The 17,199-nt window shown below is 44.0% G+C and overlaps 1 protein-coding gene across 2 annotated transcripts in view; it reads left to right on the top strand.

Annotated features, from left to right (window-relative positions):
• Positions 1-17,199, top strand: part of PUDP (pseudouridine 5'-phosphatase) — a 101,663-nt gene that overhangs the window by 42,749 nt on the left and 41,715 nt on the right. For both annotated transcript variants that reach the window (XM_016943074.3, XM_016943076.4), the window contains exon 2: positions 2,112-2,330. In XM_016943074.3, coding sequence (XP_016798563.1) covers positions 2,112-2,330 — 219 coding nt within the window. The remainder of the gene's footprint in view (positions 1-2,111; positions 2,331-17,199) is intronic.

Genomic DNA, 17,199 nt, shown 5'->3' with positions numbered 1-17,199 from the left:
CCCGGCCTCCTCCATGTGTGACACAGCGAATCCTGCCGTGTGGTGCAGGCAGCTCTCTGCATGCCTATCTGGGAGGAGCAGATATTTTGGAGTTAAAACCTGCCCTAACTCTCTTTTTTTTGAAGACATAATTTCGCTCTTGTTGCCCAGGCTGGAGTGCAGTGGCACGATCTTGGCTCACTGCAACCTCCGCCTCTTGGGTTCAAGTGATTCTCCTGCCCCAGCCTCCTGAGTAGCTGGGATTACAGTCACATGCCACCATGCCCAGCTAGTTTTTTGTATTTTTAATACAGATGGGGTTTTGCCATGTTGCCCAGGCTGGTCTTGAACTACTGAGCTCGGGCAGTCCTCCTGCCTTGACCTCCCAAAGTGCTGGGATTATAGGCGTGAGCCACCGCGCCCGCCCCATAACTCTCCTTTAGTCGCAGTTCATACCTTGCCAACTTTCAAAACACATCGAGGCAATTACAGACAAGCATGCATACCTATGTGCGTGTAAGCATGTGAACATACATAGGAGTATGAAAACTTACATGCCTCTTGGATACACATAGCCTTCTCTGTGCGTACACGTTACTTCCCTCAGTGTGTCCTGGGTCTCCCAGATACTATCTTACAGGGAAAAAAACTAGTATTTAGGGATGATTATTGTATTTGTTTATGTCATTGTGGGACAGTTAAAGGCCATTGAGATCGCCTGCTCTTTTCAGGACTTCTTGTTGGGTCCAGCTGTACAGATTCAAGGTAGACTACGTCCTGCTAATGCTGCTCCACGCCCTGTGGGAAGGTTTCAGTGCTAAATCTAGAACAGGTGGTCAGTCTCCTAACTGAATTTGAATCCAGATTTTTGTCAGATGCATCCGTGTGTCTTCTTCTTAAATCAGGTGTGAACAGGGCTATTTCCAGCCTCTCGGGTTCAGGGACTGCCTCTGTGCCACCGCAGACTGGAAGACAAGGACTCTGCCCAGGCCTTGGGATAGCCTTCTGCCTTCACTGGGGCCTTGGGGGGATTGTCACCAGGCAACACTCAGCTCCATGGAGCTTACCTGGGTTTGAAATTCCACTTGGTAGACATTCCTCTGTGTTGAAGTATTTCTCTTTTTTTGGCATAATGCCTCCTAGCAGGTCAGTTAGTTGGTTCTTCAGTAAAGTAATCTTTCTAGGCCCACACTGGAGACAGAGTGGGGAAGACAGCTAGTGTGTAACAAGCGTGCTCTAGGAGGCTGGCACTAGAATGTTACTTATGTGCCCTGAAATATTCATTCTGTAAAGTAGGATTATTTCACTGTAGTAGCATCCTCAGTAGTATTCTTATTGGTAATATGAGTGCAATTGATACTATGTATATATTAAATATACATACAGAAAAAACACATGAATAGAAATGGGTGTGAGCCAGTACTAGTTATTATATTGTATGTAGTGTAATCTAGCATATATTAGTGGTACTGGTACTATTATTAGCAGTATTCCGGTTCATCTTGTGTAAGCGTGAGGAAAGCAGGCACCTGCAGGCTCACTATGTTTCTGAGGCTGTGCCCTGAGTAAGTGCCGAGCCGGGAGTTAATTCTCAGGTCAGCTTTCACCATCCTGTGACAGCCTGTGCATTAAATGTTCTGTTCTTACCTGGGAGCTTCACAGCAGCATCCTGGCCAGGCATGGTGGGGATTCATCCCACTGGGCAGTGGAAATGTCCTTAATACTAGTGGACCATGCAGTGGACTTTGTCAGCTGGTGCTGGCTTCCATGTTGTTGGGAACACCGAGTAATGATGCCTTGTGCTATCGAATGGAATTGACCATTCCAAGGATATATTTAGATTCAAATACGTACATTTAAACAGAAAACACAATAATACAGATTTCATTTCTCTCCTGAGTTCTGAATTTCCAGATCACAACTCCAGACATAACTCCAGCAGCCTTGAGAGGAGGCTGCCCATAGTATAATTCAGTGAGAATGACCTGCAAGCCTTTCTCCTGTTCACTTAGGTCTCCACAAAAGCCTTTGTTCATGGAATGAGACCTACACAGTGTATGTTTATGTGGACCTGATACAAACTTACTGTTCATACAGTATGCACTCTAAAAATCTCTTTTTTTTTCCTGCAGATACTGAACGGCTGTATTCAGTGGTGTTTCAAGAAATATGTGATCGCTATGACAAGAAATACAGCTGGGATGTAAAGTCCCTGGTTATGGGTAAGAAGGCATTAGAGGCGGCACAGATTATAATAGACGTCTTGCAGCTCCCGATGTCCAAAGAGGAGCTGGTGGAAGAAAGCCGAACGAAGTTAAAGGAAGTGTTCCCCACGGCTGCGCTCATGCCAGGTGCGGTTGCCTCGCTGTTTGCAGGGTTATGTTTGTGACTATTAGCAATGGTTTTGTAAATCACCTTTAAAGTCTAGCGTAGGGCATGCTTAGTTTGTCCTCTTTTCTTCAGTATCTAAACTAAGTCCCTCCTGGTGCTCCTGAAAGAGTTTGGCTGATGCTGTGGGATGCTGTGATTCAATTTTCTCTTTAAAAGCTTCTTAAAATAATATGCGTTAGTTTCAGTGATTTCTGGGTTCCAAAAACATTTGAGTATTGTTTATATTACTATATATAAAGATTATGTTAATGACAGAATGTCTTCAAAGTTTACCTTAATAGATGGTTTTGCCTTTTTCTTTTCAAAATCAGATATACGATTAATATTTCAGCAACTATTCAAACTTTAACAAATTGATAAGCAGCTAAATCTCCCCAAAGACGCTTAATTAAAAAAAAAAAAAAAGTAAAAAGTCGAATTCATTTTTAGCCTGTGTGTTTATATGCCGTTCAGCCCTTTCTTTACTTGTATCCAGTTTTCTTCGGAAAGGAAAAACAACTTTGTTCCCTCCGTGCTTGTTAACTGACATTCAGTCAGAACGGGCTTGCCTGACGCTCCTTGTTCAAGAATATTCTAGATTACAGACCTTGAAAACAGACTATTTGAAGATTTTTCTGGGATATACAGGATGAATACTCTGTCTTTAGAATTCCTGGTGCTAGGGGAGGAAAAAAACAGCAGTTATGTGAGTAATCTTGGATTTAAAATGATATTAATATGAAGCATACCTACTTTTGAAATGTGTGTTATTATTTATATTTATACATATGTCCAAACATGTGGATTGACCATTCCTGGGCAGCACACACACACATGCAAACACACACCCTTTGTAATCACTCTGTCTGCATCCGCTGAAAATGGTAGTGTTTGTGAATCTTAGGCATGGGTACGAGCATCGTGATACTCAGTTCTCTGCATCTAGTGTCTTTCTGCACCATTTGCACATGAAGTTACCTTGATAAGTCTTGGTGAAACACATCCATACAGTTACTATATAAAAACTTAATTGTGGTAGGACACAGACACACACACTAAAATTTACCATTTTACCTATTTTAAAGTGGGCAGTTCAGTAGTGTTAAGTCTATTCATGTTGCTATACAATTGACCTCCAGAACTTTTTCATCTTGCAAATCTGAAACTTCGTGCTCATTGAACAAGTCCCCATTTCGCCCTGCCCTCAACCCCTGGCAGCCACCATTCTACTTTCTGTTACTAAGATTTTTACTACTCTCCGTACCTCAAATAAGGAGAGTTATATAGTATTTATCTTTTTTGATTGGTTTATTTCACTTAGCATAATGCCCTCAAGGTTCATCCATGTTAGAGCATGTGATAGGATTTTCCTCCTTTTTAAGGCTGAACAATATTCTATGGTATGTTAGACCACATTTTGTTTATTCATAGTTCATTTGTTGAGGGACATTTGGGTGGCATCCACGCCTTGGCTGTTCTTGTGAATAATGCTTATATAAACATGAGTGTACAAATATCTCTTTGAGATCCTGCTTTCTAGTCTCTTGGGATATACCCAGAAGTGGAATTGCTGGATCCCATGGTAATTTTATTATTAATTTTTTGAGTGACCACCATATTGTTTTCCATAGTTGTTAACACTATTGTATATTCCCACCAAAAATCTATAAGGGTTCCAATTACTCCACATTCTCATCAACTCTTGCCATTTCCTGGACTTTTTTGATAGTAGTCATCCTAATGGGTGTGAGTTGATATCTCTTTATGGTTTTGATTTGCATATCTGATGATTGGGGATGGCAAGAATCTTTTCATTTGCTTGTTGGCCATTTCTGTATTATCTTTGAAGACATACAAATTACCATATACACAATTAGCTGTGCTTTGACAGAGCAGAGCATGCAGAAGACTTGAAGAGTATACAGAAATGCACAAGGTAATGCTGGAGAGAAGAAACTTAAAATCATGCTGGGATGCTGGCTCAGATGATGTGCAGGGACAGTGGTCAGATGATGTGCCGCTTTGGTATTCTGAAACGAGTTAGGTGTAGGATAAGACAAAATTATTAGAAATCATACTTAACCTGAAGGGAAAGCAAGCCAGAGGAGGACAATGTTGGACTGAATGTATAGAGCAGAAAGACAGGCCGTGCCTAATTCCAATCCAGAAATGTGTTCTTCCTTAGGGTTTCTGCTCAATATTATACCAGTCACAAAAATGAAGATAAAATAGCTCTTCTGTCCTGAAAGAACATTCTTGGAGACCTAGTTTCCATTCATTTTGCACTCCTCCCATCTCCTCTTTTATCTGCGCCAAACCTGAATTCCCCTCGGAAGGTGACCTTATAGCGTCATTGCTCTGGTGACTAGATTCAGAGAAACTTGCTGCTGTAGTCTTTCTTCTAGGTGTTCATTTTGCTCACTTACTACTTTGTTCCTGTTCTTAAGGTGTAGATGATAATATAACCCTTGACTTCGTTTCTTTTCCTTCTGGAAGTATTTTCTGGTAGGGTATGTTAGGTTGTGGAAATGACCTTGAGCTCTTTAGAAAAGAAAGCTGTCTGTAGGGAGGGCTTTTTAATTCAACATCATTCTTTTTCACATGCTTTCAGAGCGACAGCCGAACCCAAGGAGGTATTTAGCAAGTTAAATTGCCGGAGTGAATGGTAGATTACCAGGGGAAGCAGCCCCTGATCATGCTGCAGGGGCTGTGTGCTGTGATTAGGCTGCAGGAGGGTGTCTGCTTGGGCCAGTCACCAGGGAATCAGCTTGATTATGCTGCAGGGACATGACTACCTGGGCCAATAACCAGGGAATCAGCTTGATTATTCTGTGGGGGTGTGTCTGTCTTGGCCAGTCACCGAGGAATCAGTCCAGTTATGCTGCAGGGGTGTGTCTGCCTTGGTCAGTCACCAGGGGATCAGCCTGATTATGCTGTTGGTGGGTGGGTGGTAGGGGGCGGGGGGGGGGGACGGGGTGGGGTGAGGTGGGGGACAGGTGGGTGTCTGCCTTGGCCAGTCACCAGGGAATCAGCCTGATTATGCTGCAGGGTGTGTCTGCCTTGGCCAATCACCAGGGCATCAGCCTGAGTATGATGTGGGGGCATGTCTGCCTGGGCCAGTCACCAAGGAATCAGCCCCCTGATTATGGTGCAGAGGTGTATCTTTGGCTTGATCATGGTATAGAAGTGTATCTTTGCCCTGATTATGAAGCAGAGGCGAGTCTGCCTGGTCATGGTATAGGAGGGCTCTTTGCCTGGGCCAGTCTAGCCACTAAGAAGACAAGGTGGACCCAATGGACTTGAAAGACGAGGCAGAGTGGCCCTGATGCACTCGCACATCAGCTGACTATTTGCTATCATCACGTTTCTGGAAGGCCCTCTCTATGAAAAGGTGGGTGGGCCTACGATGTCCTCAGTGGGAAATCCTTTTGAGCAGTTAGTTCTGTAGGCATTTCTTATATGGCTTCATGGTTCCATGTAAACTGTCGGTCAGCCAAGGCTTAAATTATTTTAGGAAAATAAACTTTTAAATTGTGGCACAAATTTTAGAGGAAAAAATGCATGTGGTTCATCTCTTGTGAGTTTTCTAGGGATTTTAAAAATAGGTACCGTATTACAACTGGAAATGTATGTCACATTACTTAAAAAAAATCTTCACTTAGGATATCAGAAAATCTTGTTTAAAACATAGCCTATGCTGGTTACCTCCATTGTATCTTGAACAAATCCTTTTAGTAATGAATTCCTTGGGACAGATGAAATTCTACATTTCATTATAACTCAGCGAGGGTAATTTGGATTCAAAGACCAATAAGAAGAAAGTTGGTGCCTTTTATTGTGTAGAATCCCCCAGGAGTTTTTTCTGTTGTCCCAGCTCTCTGCTTTCCCATGTGTTTTCACGAAGCATGAGATTCCTAGAGGAAGAGCCCAGGGCGTGGTATCTGGGCCAGTAGAAAGGACAGCCTGCCTTGCAGATGTGTTCCTCAGCCTGGCCGGCTCTCCCCTGCATCTCTTGGCTGGCTCTCCCCTGCATCTCTTGGCTGGCTCTCCCCTGCATCTCTTGGCTGGCTCTCCCCTGCATCTCTTGGCTGGCTCTCCCCTGCATCTCTTGGCCCTCACCGCCTGCACCAGGCTCTCTGGTGTTAACTTCCTGCCCCCTACTTTCCCCCTCTCAGACCATCTGGAGCAGAAAAAGCAAACTAGAACCCTGGCCCCCTGGAGAGTCATGGATGGGTGCCAGAGCTCCCCTTAGGTGGCTGAGGGGAGGGAGCAGGTGTGGCCTGTGTGGTAGAAAGGATGGGTCCAGTCACAGCTCTGCAGCGGAGCACTCCTCCTGCTGTCCAGCCCCAGTCCCCTTAGGACACTAGGAGTACTGACTGACATGCCCACGTGGGGTACTATGATCTGAATGTGTCCCCCAAATCTAGTGTTGAAACTTAATTGCCAGTATGATAGGATTAGGAGATGGGGCCTTCAGGAGGTGATTAAGTCCTGAAGGTGGAGCCTCATGGATGGGATTAGGGCTGTCATGAAAGGACTAGAGGGTAAGGCCTACTCTTCCATTCCTCTGTCACCTGAGGACACAGCATTCCTCCCCTCTGGAGGGTACAGCAACAAGGTACCATCTTGAAGCAAGGAGCAGTCCTCTGCAGAGACAGACCTGCTGATGCCTTGATCTTGGACTTCCCAGCCTCCAGAGGCGTGAGAAATACATTTCTGTTCTTTACAAGTGTCCAGTCCCAGATATTTTGTTATAGCAGCACAAACAGACTAACACCTGGGGCATTGCTGTAAGACAACCTTGGAGCATGTGTGGTTACACCTGGCTCAGTGAGTGGCTCCTAGCAGGCACTTGTGTCATCTCCTAACCCAGGAGGATCCAGTCCTCACCCTGAATCCCACCTTGAGGAGTTAGTAAGGTCGTTCTCCATCCCTGCTCGGCTTCGTTGAAAAGCACACACCAGCCATGACATGGACACCACGCACATGACATGGGCTCTAGTCCTCTTTCTGTCCAAGCTGTGTCTTCCTCTTGTAAGTAAGCCTTCCTCCTCAGGCTGACTTAGGTAATTATGGTTGTTTCCATCCTTCTACTTTTTTTCTTTTTAATTTTGTTCTTGGTTTATTTTCTTACACCATTGTCTTCCTGGCTGTTAACAGATACACCCCCACCCTTTCCATTAGGAGCATCTGGCAGGAAGGCACTCATCCTCTGGAAGTCAGCTAACAACTTGCCTCTCTTTCCTCTGAACTCTCGTGCATGTAGTGCTGAGTGAGTGCTCGGGGGGACACAGGAGAAAGGTCTCTTTCCTAATGGAGTGTGTCATCCATTTGGGGAGAGGGGACAGGCATATCTGCAGCATCCAAGTGAAAACCCGTGGTAGGATATTGTTGCACAGCAAAATGAGAAATTCAGGAAAGAGATGCCAAAGGGATATAGAATTAAGTAAAGCAAGATATTCTTGGAGTAGTGGCCGCTCCTGGGGTAGGGGGTGACCTCGGGGGAGTCCACAAGAACATAAGAGATACAGATGGGAGAAGCCATTTCAAAAGGAAAACGGCACCTGTGGAGGATTCCAGTCAGCCAGTGAGTTTGCTTCTATACAGCATGAAGCCAAGCTTCTCATGGCTCACAAACTTCAGAGAGGAATTGTGGCTCTATGAGTTGAGCTTCTTATTCCCCAGCTCATCTGTTTGCTTTCTGGATAGGGAGAACCTTTGGGATTTTTAAAAGGAGGCATGTCAGAATGCAACCTGCACTTGGGGAGAATCCTCTGGGTTTGTGGCACACAACGCCTGCAGCCTAGAAGAGATGGGCCAGAGGAAGGCCAGGGTGATGGTAAAAGACATGCACCCCGCTTGACTGGGCCATGAGGTGTCCAGACGGAACATTCTTTGGAGTGTGTGTGTGAGGGTTTTTCTGGAGGAGATTAGCATTTGAATTGGTGGATTCAGTAAAGGAGATTTTCCTTTCCAGTGTGTCTCATGAAACACATCATTTTTCACATCATGAAATTTGTCACTAGAGGAATGAAAGGATGATCTTAAGTAGGGAGAATATCCCTTCAGGATAAAAAAAAAAAACACAATCATGATATGCTTTTTTTTCCATTGGAGACACAGTCTCATTCTGTCACCCAGGCTGCAGTGCAGTGGTGCTATCATAGTTCACTGCAGCCTCGAACTGCTGGGCTGAAGCAATCCTTTCACCTCAGCTTCTGGCGTGGCTAGGACTGCAATTATATGCCACCACACCCACTAAGGTTTTTTTCTTTTTTTCTTTGTAGAGACAGAGTCTTGATATGTTGCCCAGTCTGGTCTCAAAAGTTCTACCTCAAGCAATCCTCCTTCCTCAGCCTCCCAAAGTGCTGGGATTACAGACATGAGCCACCACACTGGGCCTTTTTTTTTTTCTTTAATTACACAAATTACACTTATTTCACACGGTACAAAAATGTATAGCATTAAAATTGGAAGCCCTTCTAACTCCCACTCTCCTACTCCCTGGAGATAACCGTTACTCAGTGTTTAACTATGTAAGGTACCTCATTTCACCCCTTGTCTTATGATGCCACTGTATTTGTGTGTAGACCCACACGCACACAGAGATATGCTCACCTACACTCACCTACATGCACCTTTATGGAATGAGGCCGCTGACATAATTCACCAAGATCCAGAGCAAGTACCTATAGATTAATGGGACAGAAATCCCAAATGCTTTAATTAAATTGTTAGTCAATTTTTTTTTTTTTTTGGAAGTAGGTCTAACAAAAGTGAGGACATCTTTTTCCTAGGCTCTTAAGTGAATTGTCACTGTGGATCCCTGAAATGCTGGACATCCCTTGGGATGGGAAGGCGCTCAGAGCACTTCCTGCCTGGGAGCACTTACAAGGTTGCATTAGTCCATGCAGTGCTAACATGATTCTTGTGTCAAGGACAGCTTCCAGAAGACCTCAGCAGGCAAGCTGTGCTGCTTTGGTTTGTCCTCCTTAGTGATGGAGGTATTGTGCTGTCCACACCCTTACAGTCCTGTAGATTTTCATATGTCCACACTGACACAGTCACATCTCTTGTTCCGTCTCCTGTGCCAGTGGCTTCAGGGCCAGCTGTTACCTTTAGGAACCAGAAAGCACCCAGGTCAGCTTCCAGGCCAAGAAGGAAGCCAGCAGAAGAATTATAGCCCTTGGTTTATAGGCCGCTCTGATAATCCATTACTTTCTAAGTCTGGGCAGCAGGCCTCAGTGTTGAGGGGCAGTATAACACCTAGGTGGCAGGAGCCTCACAGAGAAGAGGGACCCATTTGTGTACATGGCACAAACTGTGTCTCCACCTGCCTGTCATTCCTGGCCTCTCCTCAGCCAGATTTCACAGCTCGGTGCTGGGGCTATGCCAGTTAGATCTACCCATGGTGTTGGGGCTTCGAGTCTCATTAAGATGGACAGTGCCTAGGAACCCCAGAACACATTCTCTGTGCCATGTTCAGGAAACATGCACCTGAAGGGTATTCATGCCACTTTTCCTTGTTGGTGTCCACTATGGTCGTGTTGGCGCACAAGGATTGAGGACTCACTGCATGTCATGCTCTCAGTGCTTTCACTCGTGGGGGTATGTGTCAGCCTCCTGCTGCCGCTAAGAAGCAGTCGTTCTTAGCACAGGGAATGGCAGGTAGGACTGCAGGGGTCAAGTTACTTGTCCAAAAGCTTGCAGCCTCTGATTATGGAGGCTGGCCTCGAACCCAGGTGGGGAATGAAGAGTCCATAGCTCTTAGCCACGGCGCTCTACTGCCCCAGATGATGTGGCGGTGACCTTCTGTTGAGGTAGACAACATCAGAGTACAAAGGGGAGAAGATGTGTTCTGACACGGGCCACAGGGCTGAGCCCTTTAAGGCCATATATAACCCATGTGGAGAAGTCCCCAGTGCTCTGGGACTCTGCCTCGTCCAGCTCTGTTTCTGGTGGTGGTCTCGATTTGGGGCACTCAGCTGATTCTCAGTCACTGGAGAGGCTCTGCTGGCAAAGCTGGACCTCAGGGATTTTTACTTAGGCAGATTGTACTCCTTGGATAACAGCACAATTAAAGGACACACACAACAAGCGAAAAGGAAAATTGTACGCTGATAGTCATGGTAACACATTCAACTTACGCTGTGTTCCTTTTCCGTTTAACAAATCGAATTAGCCCCATGTTCAGGAAAATTTATGATCGTAGGGAGGAAGAAGCCCATTTGCCAGTCAAATGTAAATGTAAATGAAAATTCTTACCCCCCTTTTCCTTTAAAGTATCAGCTTATTGGCCAGGCACGGTGGCTCATGCCTGTAATCCCAGCACTTTGGGAGGCCGAGACGGGCGGATCACGAGGTCAGGAGATCGATCGAGACCATCCTGGCTAACACGGTGAAACCCCGTCTCTACTAAAAATACAAAAAATTAGCCGGGCGTGGTGGCAGGCGCCTGTAGTCCCAGCTACTTGGGAGGCTGAGGCAGGAGAAAGGCGTGAACCCGCGGGGCGGAGCTTGCAGTGAGCCAAGATCACGCCACTGCACTCCAGCCTGGGCGATGGAGCGAGACTCCGTCTCAAAAAAAAAAAAAAAAAATCAGCTTATTCAATGATGTATATGGACATGATTCCTCTTTTCTGAATATAGTGACTTTCATAGGCAGCTAATTGCCTTGTTATTTAGTAAATTGTAATGAAGACATCCTAGACTAAGGAGAATAAGATACAAATCTTTGCTTCTGATCATCCTAGATATTACCTCACTGCGCATGTGGAGATGTTTCTCAAAGAATTACAATTTATATTTTTTGCTTTGTTTGTTTGACACAGGATCTCACTCTGTTGCCAAGGCTGGAGTGTAGTGGTGCAGTCATGGCTCACTGCAGCCTTGACCTCCCTGGCTCAAGTGATCCCCCCAAACCCAAGCGATCCTCCCACCTTGGCCTCTCAAGTAGCTGACACTTCAGATGTGTGCCACCATGCCCAGCTAATTATTTTTTTCTTTTCTGTAGAGACAGGGCCCTACTATATTGTTCAGGCTGGTCTCAAACTCCTGGGCTCAAGTGATCCTCCTGCCTCAGCCTCCCAAAGTGCTAGGATTACAGGAATGGGCCACCACACCTGGCCCAGTTTCTGTTTCTAAATGTGTGGTGGTTCTCCTGTGGATTTCTAAGTCTTTAGGAGTATAGGATAATGAACAAGAGAAATCCTTACCTCAAGGACCTCTCGATTCAAAGGAGAGGAAATGAGTAGATAAATGACCACAATGGGTTGAATCAAGTCACTGCCCCTCCGGGAGGGGTGTGCTCACAGCATAGGACAGCACTGTGGAGCTGCACAGACAGGCTTTGAGGGGTGTTAGGTGCCAGCACTCTCTGCACACTGCAGTCAGGACGAGGGAGTGGGGAGGGCAGTGACTTTTAGGTGAGCATCCAGGTGTAGAGCGCTGCCAGCTTGCCCCGAGTCCCAGCACCCGCTCACAGCCTCCTGGCGCCAGTAGTAGAAATGGTTGCACAAAGCAACCAATGAGAAATACTTTCAGTTTTCCATCTGCCACACAGAGAAGGTAGGAGAGGCTTGCAAAGGGAATAGCATCCGGTCCTTTTGTTACTTGGGCATGGAAAGTTGGGGTTTTCCTTTTGATTGAGTTCTGGGAAGTCAGCATGAATCAGCTTTCGGTTCCCTGCCTCCAGACCCTATTCTCCTGCTTCAGTATGATGTCCCTAGAGTTGTCAAATCCATAGAGGCAGAAAGTAGAATTGTGATTGCCAGGGGCTGGGGGAGGGGGATGGAGGTTTTAGCATTTAATGGGGACAGAGTTTCACCTTGGGGAGATGAACACGTTCTGGACATGGATGGTGGTGATGGCTGTACAACAATGTGAATGTACTGAATGCCACAGAATTGTACACTGAGAAATCATTAAAATAGTACATTTTATATTGTAGGTGTTTTACCACATACAACAATAGTTATTCTTTTTCAAATGGCAAGAAGCCATTCAAGGATTTTGGAGTTGCGTTTTGGCAAAGCTCCTGTGCAGATGAGGTAGAAAGCCTGTAGTGAGTAGACACAAATGTGGATTTTCACATAAGTGTTGTGGATAAGTGCATCTCCTCATCCCCAACAGAATCATACACTCTTATCAGGGAAGACAGGTGTCTCTCATACGCCCCAAGCACCTGGGTCATGGGGACTTGGGCCCAGGGTCATGGGCAGGTTTGAGTGAGGTCAGGAGCACCTTGCACCACGCCTACTCTCCTGAGGTGGTTTCTGCACCACTTCTATACGGTGGGACCTTTCATCTCCATAGCATGGTAGACACAAGAATACAGGGAAAGTCTTACTCTCTCCTTTCTAGAGGATTCCTTAGAGAGTAGACTGTAAGAGCAAGACTTTAATATTTGAGACTATTGACAGAGACACCATCAACAGAAACTCCTCACAACAAAGCTCTAGCCATAAAACTGAAATTTCTACGAAATATTTGCAAAAAAAAACTGACAATAGGAAACTATGATATTTTATAGTAAGTAGTCCACAAATTAGGTTAAGAACTTTAAAATTAGTTTGGGATTACTATAACTTAAAGTATTCTGTTATTTTTGTCTTATTGTTGAATGCATAAGGCAAAATGAATCCATTTTTGATGTGAGTTATTTAAAAGAAGAATACTTTTCTGTTACCTCTTATTTGTGAAGAAATTAAAAACTGAAACTCTTTCCCAATCTTTATATCATTTGCACTTTTATGTTTGTTTTGTGACGTAGTCAGGGTTGTTCTTATTTGCATTATATAGGTGAGGATACAGGTTCAGAGAAGTGAAACGGAGAAGGAGAAGTTTGACCCTGGCCTTGTAGGCCATTACCAGGCTGCTTTTATTGAGAACCTCAGGTATGGCATTCTCTATGATGAGTTAAATGCCTTCTTCAGATTGGGTTTTATAATACTTGTGCTTGTTTAGGTAAGAGAATTTACATTGTTTAATCACGTAGAGAGCTATAGTAGAAAATCAGGAAAATTGAATGAGCTATTATGTTAACATTTCCTAGTTTATATCTTTTCCTTTGGCTATTAATCATAAGCTATTTAAATAGCTGTTTTATACATTTATTTTGTAGTGATAGATCCTTAGAAGTAGCAACCTGAAAAGTGATTCAAAGTAAATGAAATTAGTACTGTAAGCAGCTTTCTGGCAAATCAAAGAAGACACAAAATCAAATATTTTTCTGAGGATGGTCAGTATTTTGAGATAGTTGGTCAGGTTCTCCAGATCTTAAGAAAGCCAATGAAAGAAAAAGTCCAGTTAAGGCCGGGCGCGGTGGCTCACACCTGTAATCCCAGCATTTTGGGAGGCCAAGGCAGGTGGATCACTTGAGGTCAGGAGTTTGAGACCAGCCTGGCCAACATGGTGAAACCCTGTCTGTATAAAAATACAAAAAAATTAGCTGGGCATGGTGGCGGGCGCCTGTAGTTCCAGCTACTTGAGAGGCTGAGGCAGGAGAATTGCTTGAACCAGGGAGGCAGAGATTGCAGTGAGCTGAGATCATGCCTCTGCACTGCAGCCTGGTGACAGAGTGAGACTCTGTCTTAAAAAGAATAAATAAAAAGTCCAGTTAAATGTGCCTTCCCTTTGAGTTTCCAGAGCTTTCCACATTCTAGTGAAACCTCGGAGACCTGAGTTACCACAGTCAAGTGCTGAACTAAGTGTATCCTGATCAGAACAAAATACTGTTCCTCGGTATCTTTCCCTTTCTTTTTTATTTACCATTGACAGCTGGCTACAGAGATCATATAATCTCCAGAAAGAATGCTGGTGTAGCTTCTGTGAGGACAGGAGGCTCCTGACGATCATAAAGTCTTTTTCATGGAGTCACCATTGACCCTTTGGAAGTGTTCAGTGCCACTTCTTTCTCGTATCAACGTAAAACTCTGCAAAGTCATCTCCTTCTCATCTGTTACATAACACAAAAGAATGCATTTTACTTGATTTTCAGGGCAAAGAGCAGATTCTGAAACTGATAGCACCTTTGCACACTGAACTCAGAATTTGCCAGTGGTAGTAACCTTTGTCACATGGCGGGGAGCACAAGATTGTGTCTGATTGTGTCTGGCCTGGTTGGGGTGAAGTCGGGGCTAGTGGGTCGCTTACATGGTAGCCTCCAGCCTCTTCATTGTGACAACACAGGAGCTTCTGGTGTTGAAACTGGCTGTCCCTGTAAGACTGAGATGAGATGTGAGGCATATGATCAAAGGGTCACTTACCAGCTAGCTAGGGGGAAGTGGACATTTCCTGAATGTCCCACATTTTAGAAAATAGTACGAAATTCCCAATGCAGATACTGTCTGGGTTGTATGAGTCTTATTTTACTGAGTTTTCTTTGTACCATGCACAGCCTATTGTAAGCGCAATTTAATAAGGAGATTTTAAGCATGTTGGTATATCAAATTGATTTAATCTTTATACACATCCTTTTTGTCTATTAGGGATTTATATGAATTCAATTTCATAGGGCTAAGAAAAATTTTTTTAAATTTAAAAATTTCTGCTCCTTTGGTTGCATTGAAATGGTGGGTCTATGGCTCATAAAATATTCTATGCATGGTAAGCTAAAAAATATCTGTATTTGGATTTAGCTGCATAAGTACAGGAACTGAACATCAGACTTTAATAAACATTAATAAACCCTTATGCTATATGTTTTTCAATGAGTTATTATATAGTATATATAATATGTAGATACTATATATACTTTAAATTCTCAACATTGTTTTGATAATTTGCTCTAATAATGCTCTAATAATTTGAGCACTTGTAGAGAATATTTAGTTAAGTGGTTAATGGAAGAAACTCGTTGGGGATTTTTGGATTCCGTTTCTAGGAGGGCAGTTCTCTCATGAGGTAAATTTCCTATCTGGTCTGTGCATGAATTTCTTGAAGAACTGACAATAATTCTTCCTATTAGTGTCACAGGCAAGGGGGCAAAGGGGTTAGGTGTCAATGCCTGGCTGACTTCCTGCATTACAAAATTTACCTCTTACTTTTCTGTCTTCCTGATGTTACCCCCTCTTTTCTTTCACCTCTTGGGCCTGCACATGATTTGTTTGCTATCAGGGGCCAATAAGCTTTCTCTGTGTTTTCAGCTTTACAGACCCCATGGTATATGTGTGAAGCCTTTAGCTTTGCTGTGTTAAGAAGCAAGTAACTGTAAACAGTGCGTGAGTGGGTGCTGGTGCTGCACTCCAGTCAAACTGTCTCTACAGACACAGAAAGTGGAACTTCATCTCATTTTCACAGGTTATAAGATCATATTTTTTGACTCTTTTCATTTAAAAACAGGTAGTAAGTTGAATTTGTGTTTCAAAAAAAACAAAAGGCAGGATAAAACAAAGAGCTAAAACACCACAGAGCAGGTTGAAATCCCGGATGTGAAGTAGTGGAGCCATTGGGCCCTCCACCCCAAGCTGTGCGTTCAGAATGCCACCTGGGGCAGAAAACAGGTTTATACACAGAGCCAGAGAGACTTCAGATCTCCGGTGATCAGGCACAGTGGAGGACGTAGATAAAAGATCCCTGCACCCTGCGCTGTGAGCCCACCAGGTCCCTTCACCTCACTCTCTTTTATGCACAACCAAAAAAGATCCTGGAGAACTCTTCTCTGGGGAAGGAAGTTACCTCATGACAACAACTCTTAAACACCAACATTTCGAGGCCCACTGATGGAAAAACTGACTACAGGTAGTAACTTCGAGTTTGGAGAAGGCTCCCACCTGTGCCCCCAGGTGGTGCTGTGTAGCTTACTGAGAATCTGCCTGGCGACTCAGCCCCCACTCTTCTGTTGTGGCGACCCACATCTGAAATGTTGTCCTCTGGGGAACATGCATCCTTTCCAGACACTCCTGTAATCTATATATTTGTTCCTCCCTTTCAAGAGGCTTAGAACTTAAACTTTGGTTGTCATTTTTGTTGATATTATGCTGTTCATTCCTAGTATAGCCGTTTTCTAAAAGGAGAGAGAAGCAAGGATCATGGATCAGTAGCCAACGTTAGAGTCAGAGAGCAGTTTGCATGCATGTTGTCACAGAGGCACATCTAGAACACAAGGAAACTCTCATGCATTCCATGTGCTTATTAAAAGGGCATTATACTGCGAAGTACTAGTCTAATAATTCTCTGCAAGGGATTTAAAAAAGGGATCAGGGGTTAGTACTACTTGCTAGAGTCAGAGGGCAATTTGTATGTAAATTGTTACAGTGGCAAATCTGGAACACAAGGACACTCACATGTATCCCATGCTATTAATAAAACGGCATTTTATTGTTTAAGTCCTAGTCTAGTCATTCTTTATAAGGGAAAACAAGGATCAAGGATCAGTACACCATGCTATAGTGAGAGGGAAATTTTCACGTCAAGTTGTTACAGAGACAAATCTACAGCACAGGGAAATTTTGAGTCATTTTTAACATTAAGGTGTCAAGTCCTGCCTGGAGGAGGGGCACTTAGGGTCAGTAGGATCAGGTGGAGAGGCTTTTCTTCTAAAGTCCTAGTGCTTAGCAGAGGAATGAGAGAGACCATTCAGTCCCACTATCACATTGTACACCTGTAGTTGCAGCACTGTGGGAGGCCAAGGTAGGCAGATTGCTTGAGGACAGGAGTTTGAGACCAGCCTGGTAAAATCCTGTTGCTACTTAAAAAAAAAATTACACGCTGTATTCCTACGTTTACTTCATAAAAACTAATGTAGAAATGCAAAATTAATTTTCCTTAAATAAAATTTCTGCATTACTCTCAATATTACTTTGTCTCTTTTATTTTCAATGGCTGAAAAAAATAGTTTTGTTTTAATTT

This window comes from Pan troglodytes, chromosome X (assembly GCF_028858775.2).
Source record: "Pan troglodytes isolate AG18354 chromosome X, NHGRI_mPanTro3-v2.0_pri, whole genome shotgun sequence".
Lineage (NCBI taxonomy): Eukaryota > Metazoa > Chordata > Mammalia > Primates > Hominidae > Pan > Pan troglodytes.
Note: the sequence above shows the minus strand (reverse complement) of the source record. Positions and strands in the feature narration are given on the sequence as shown.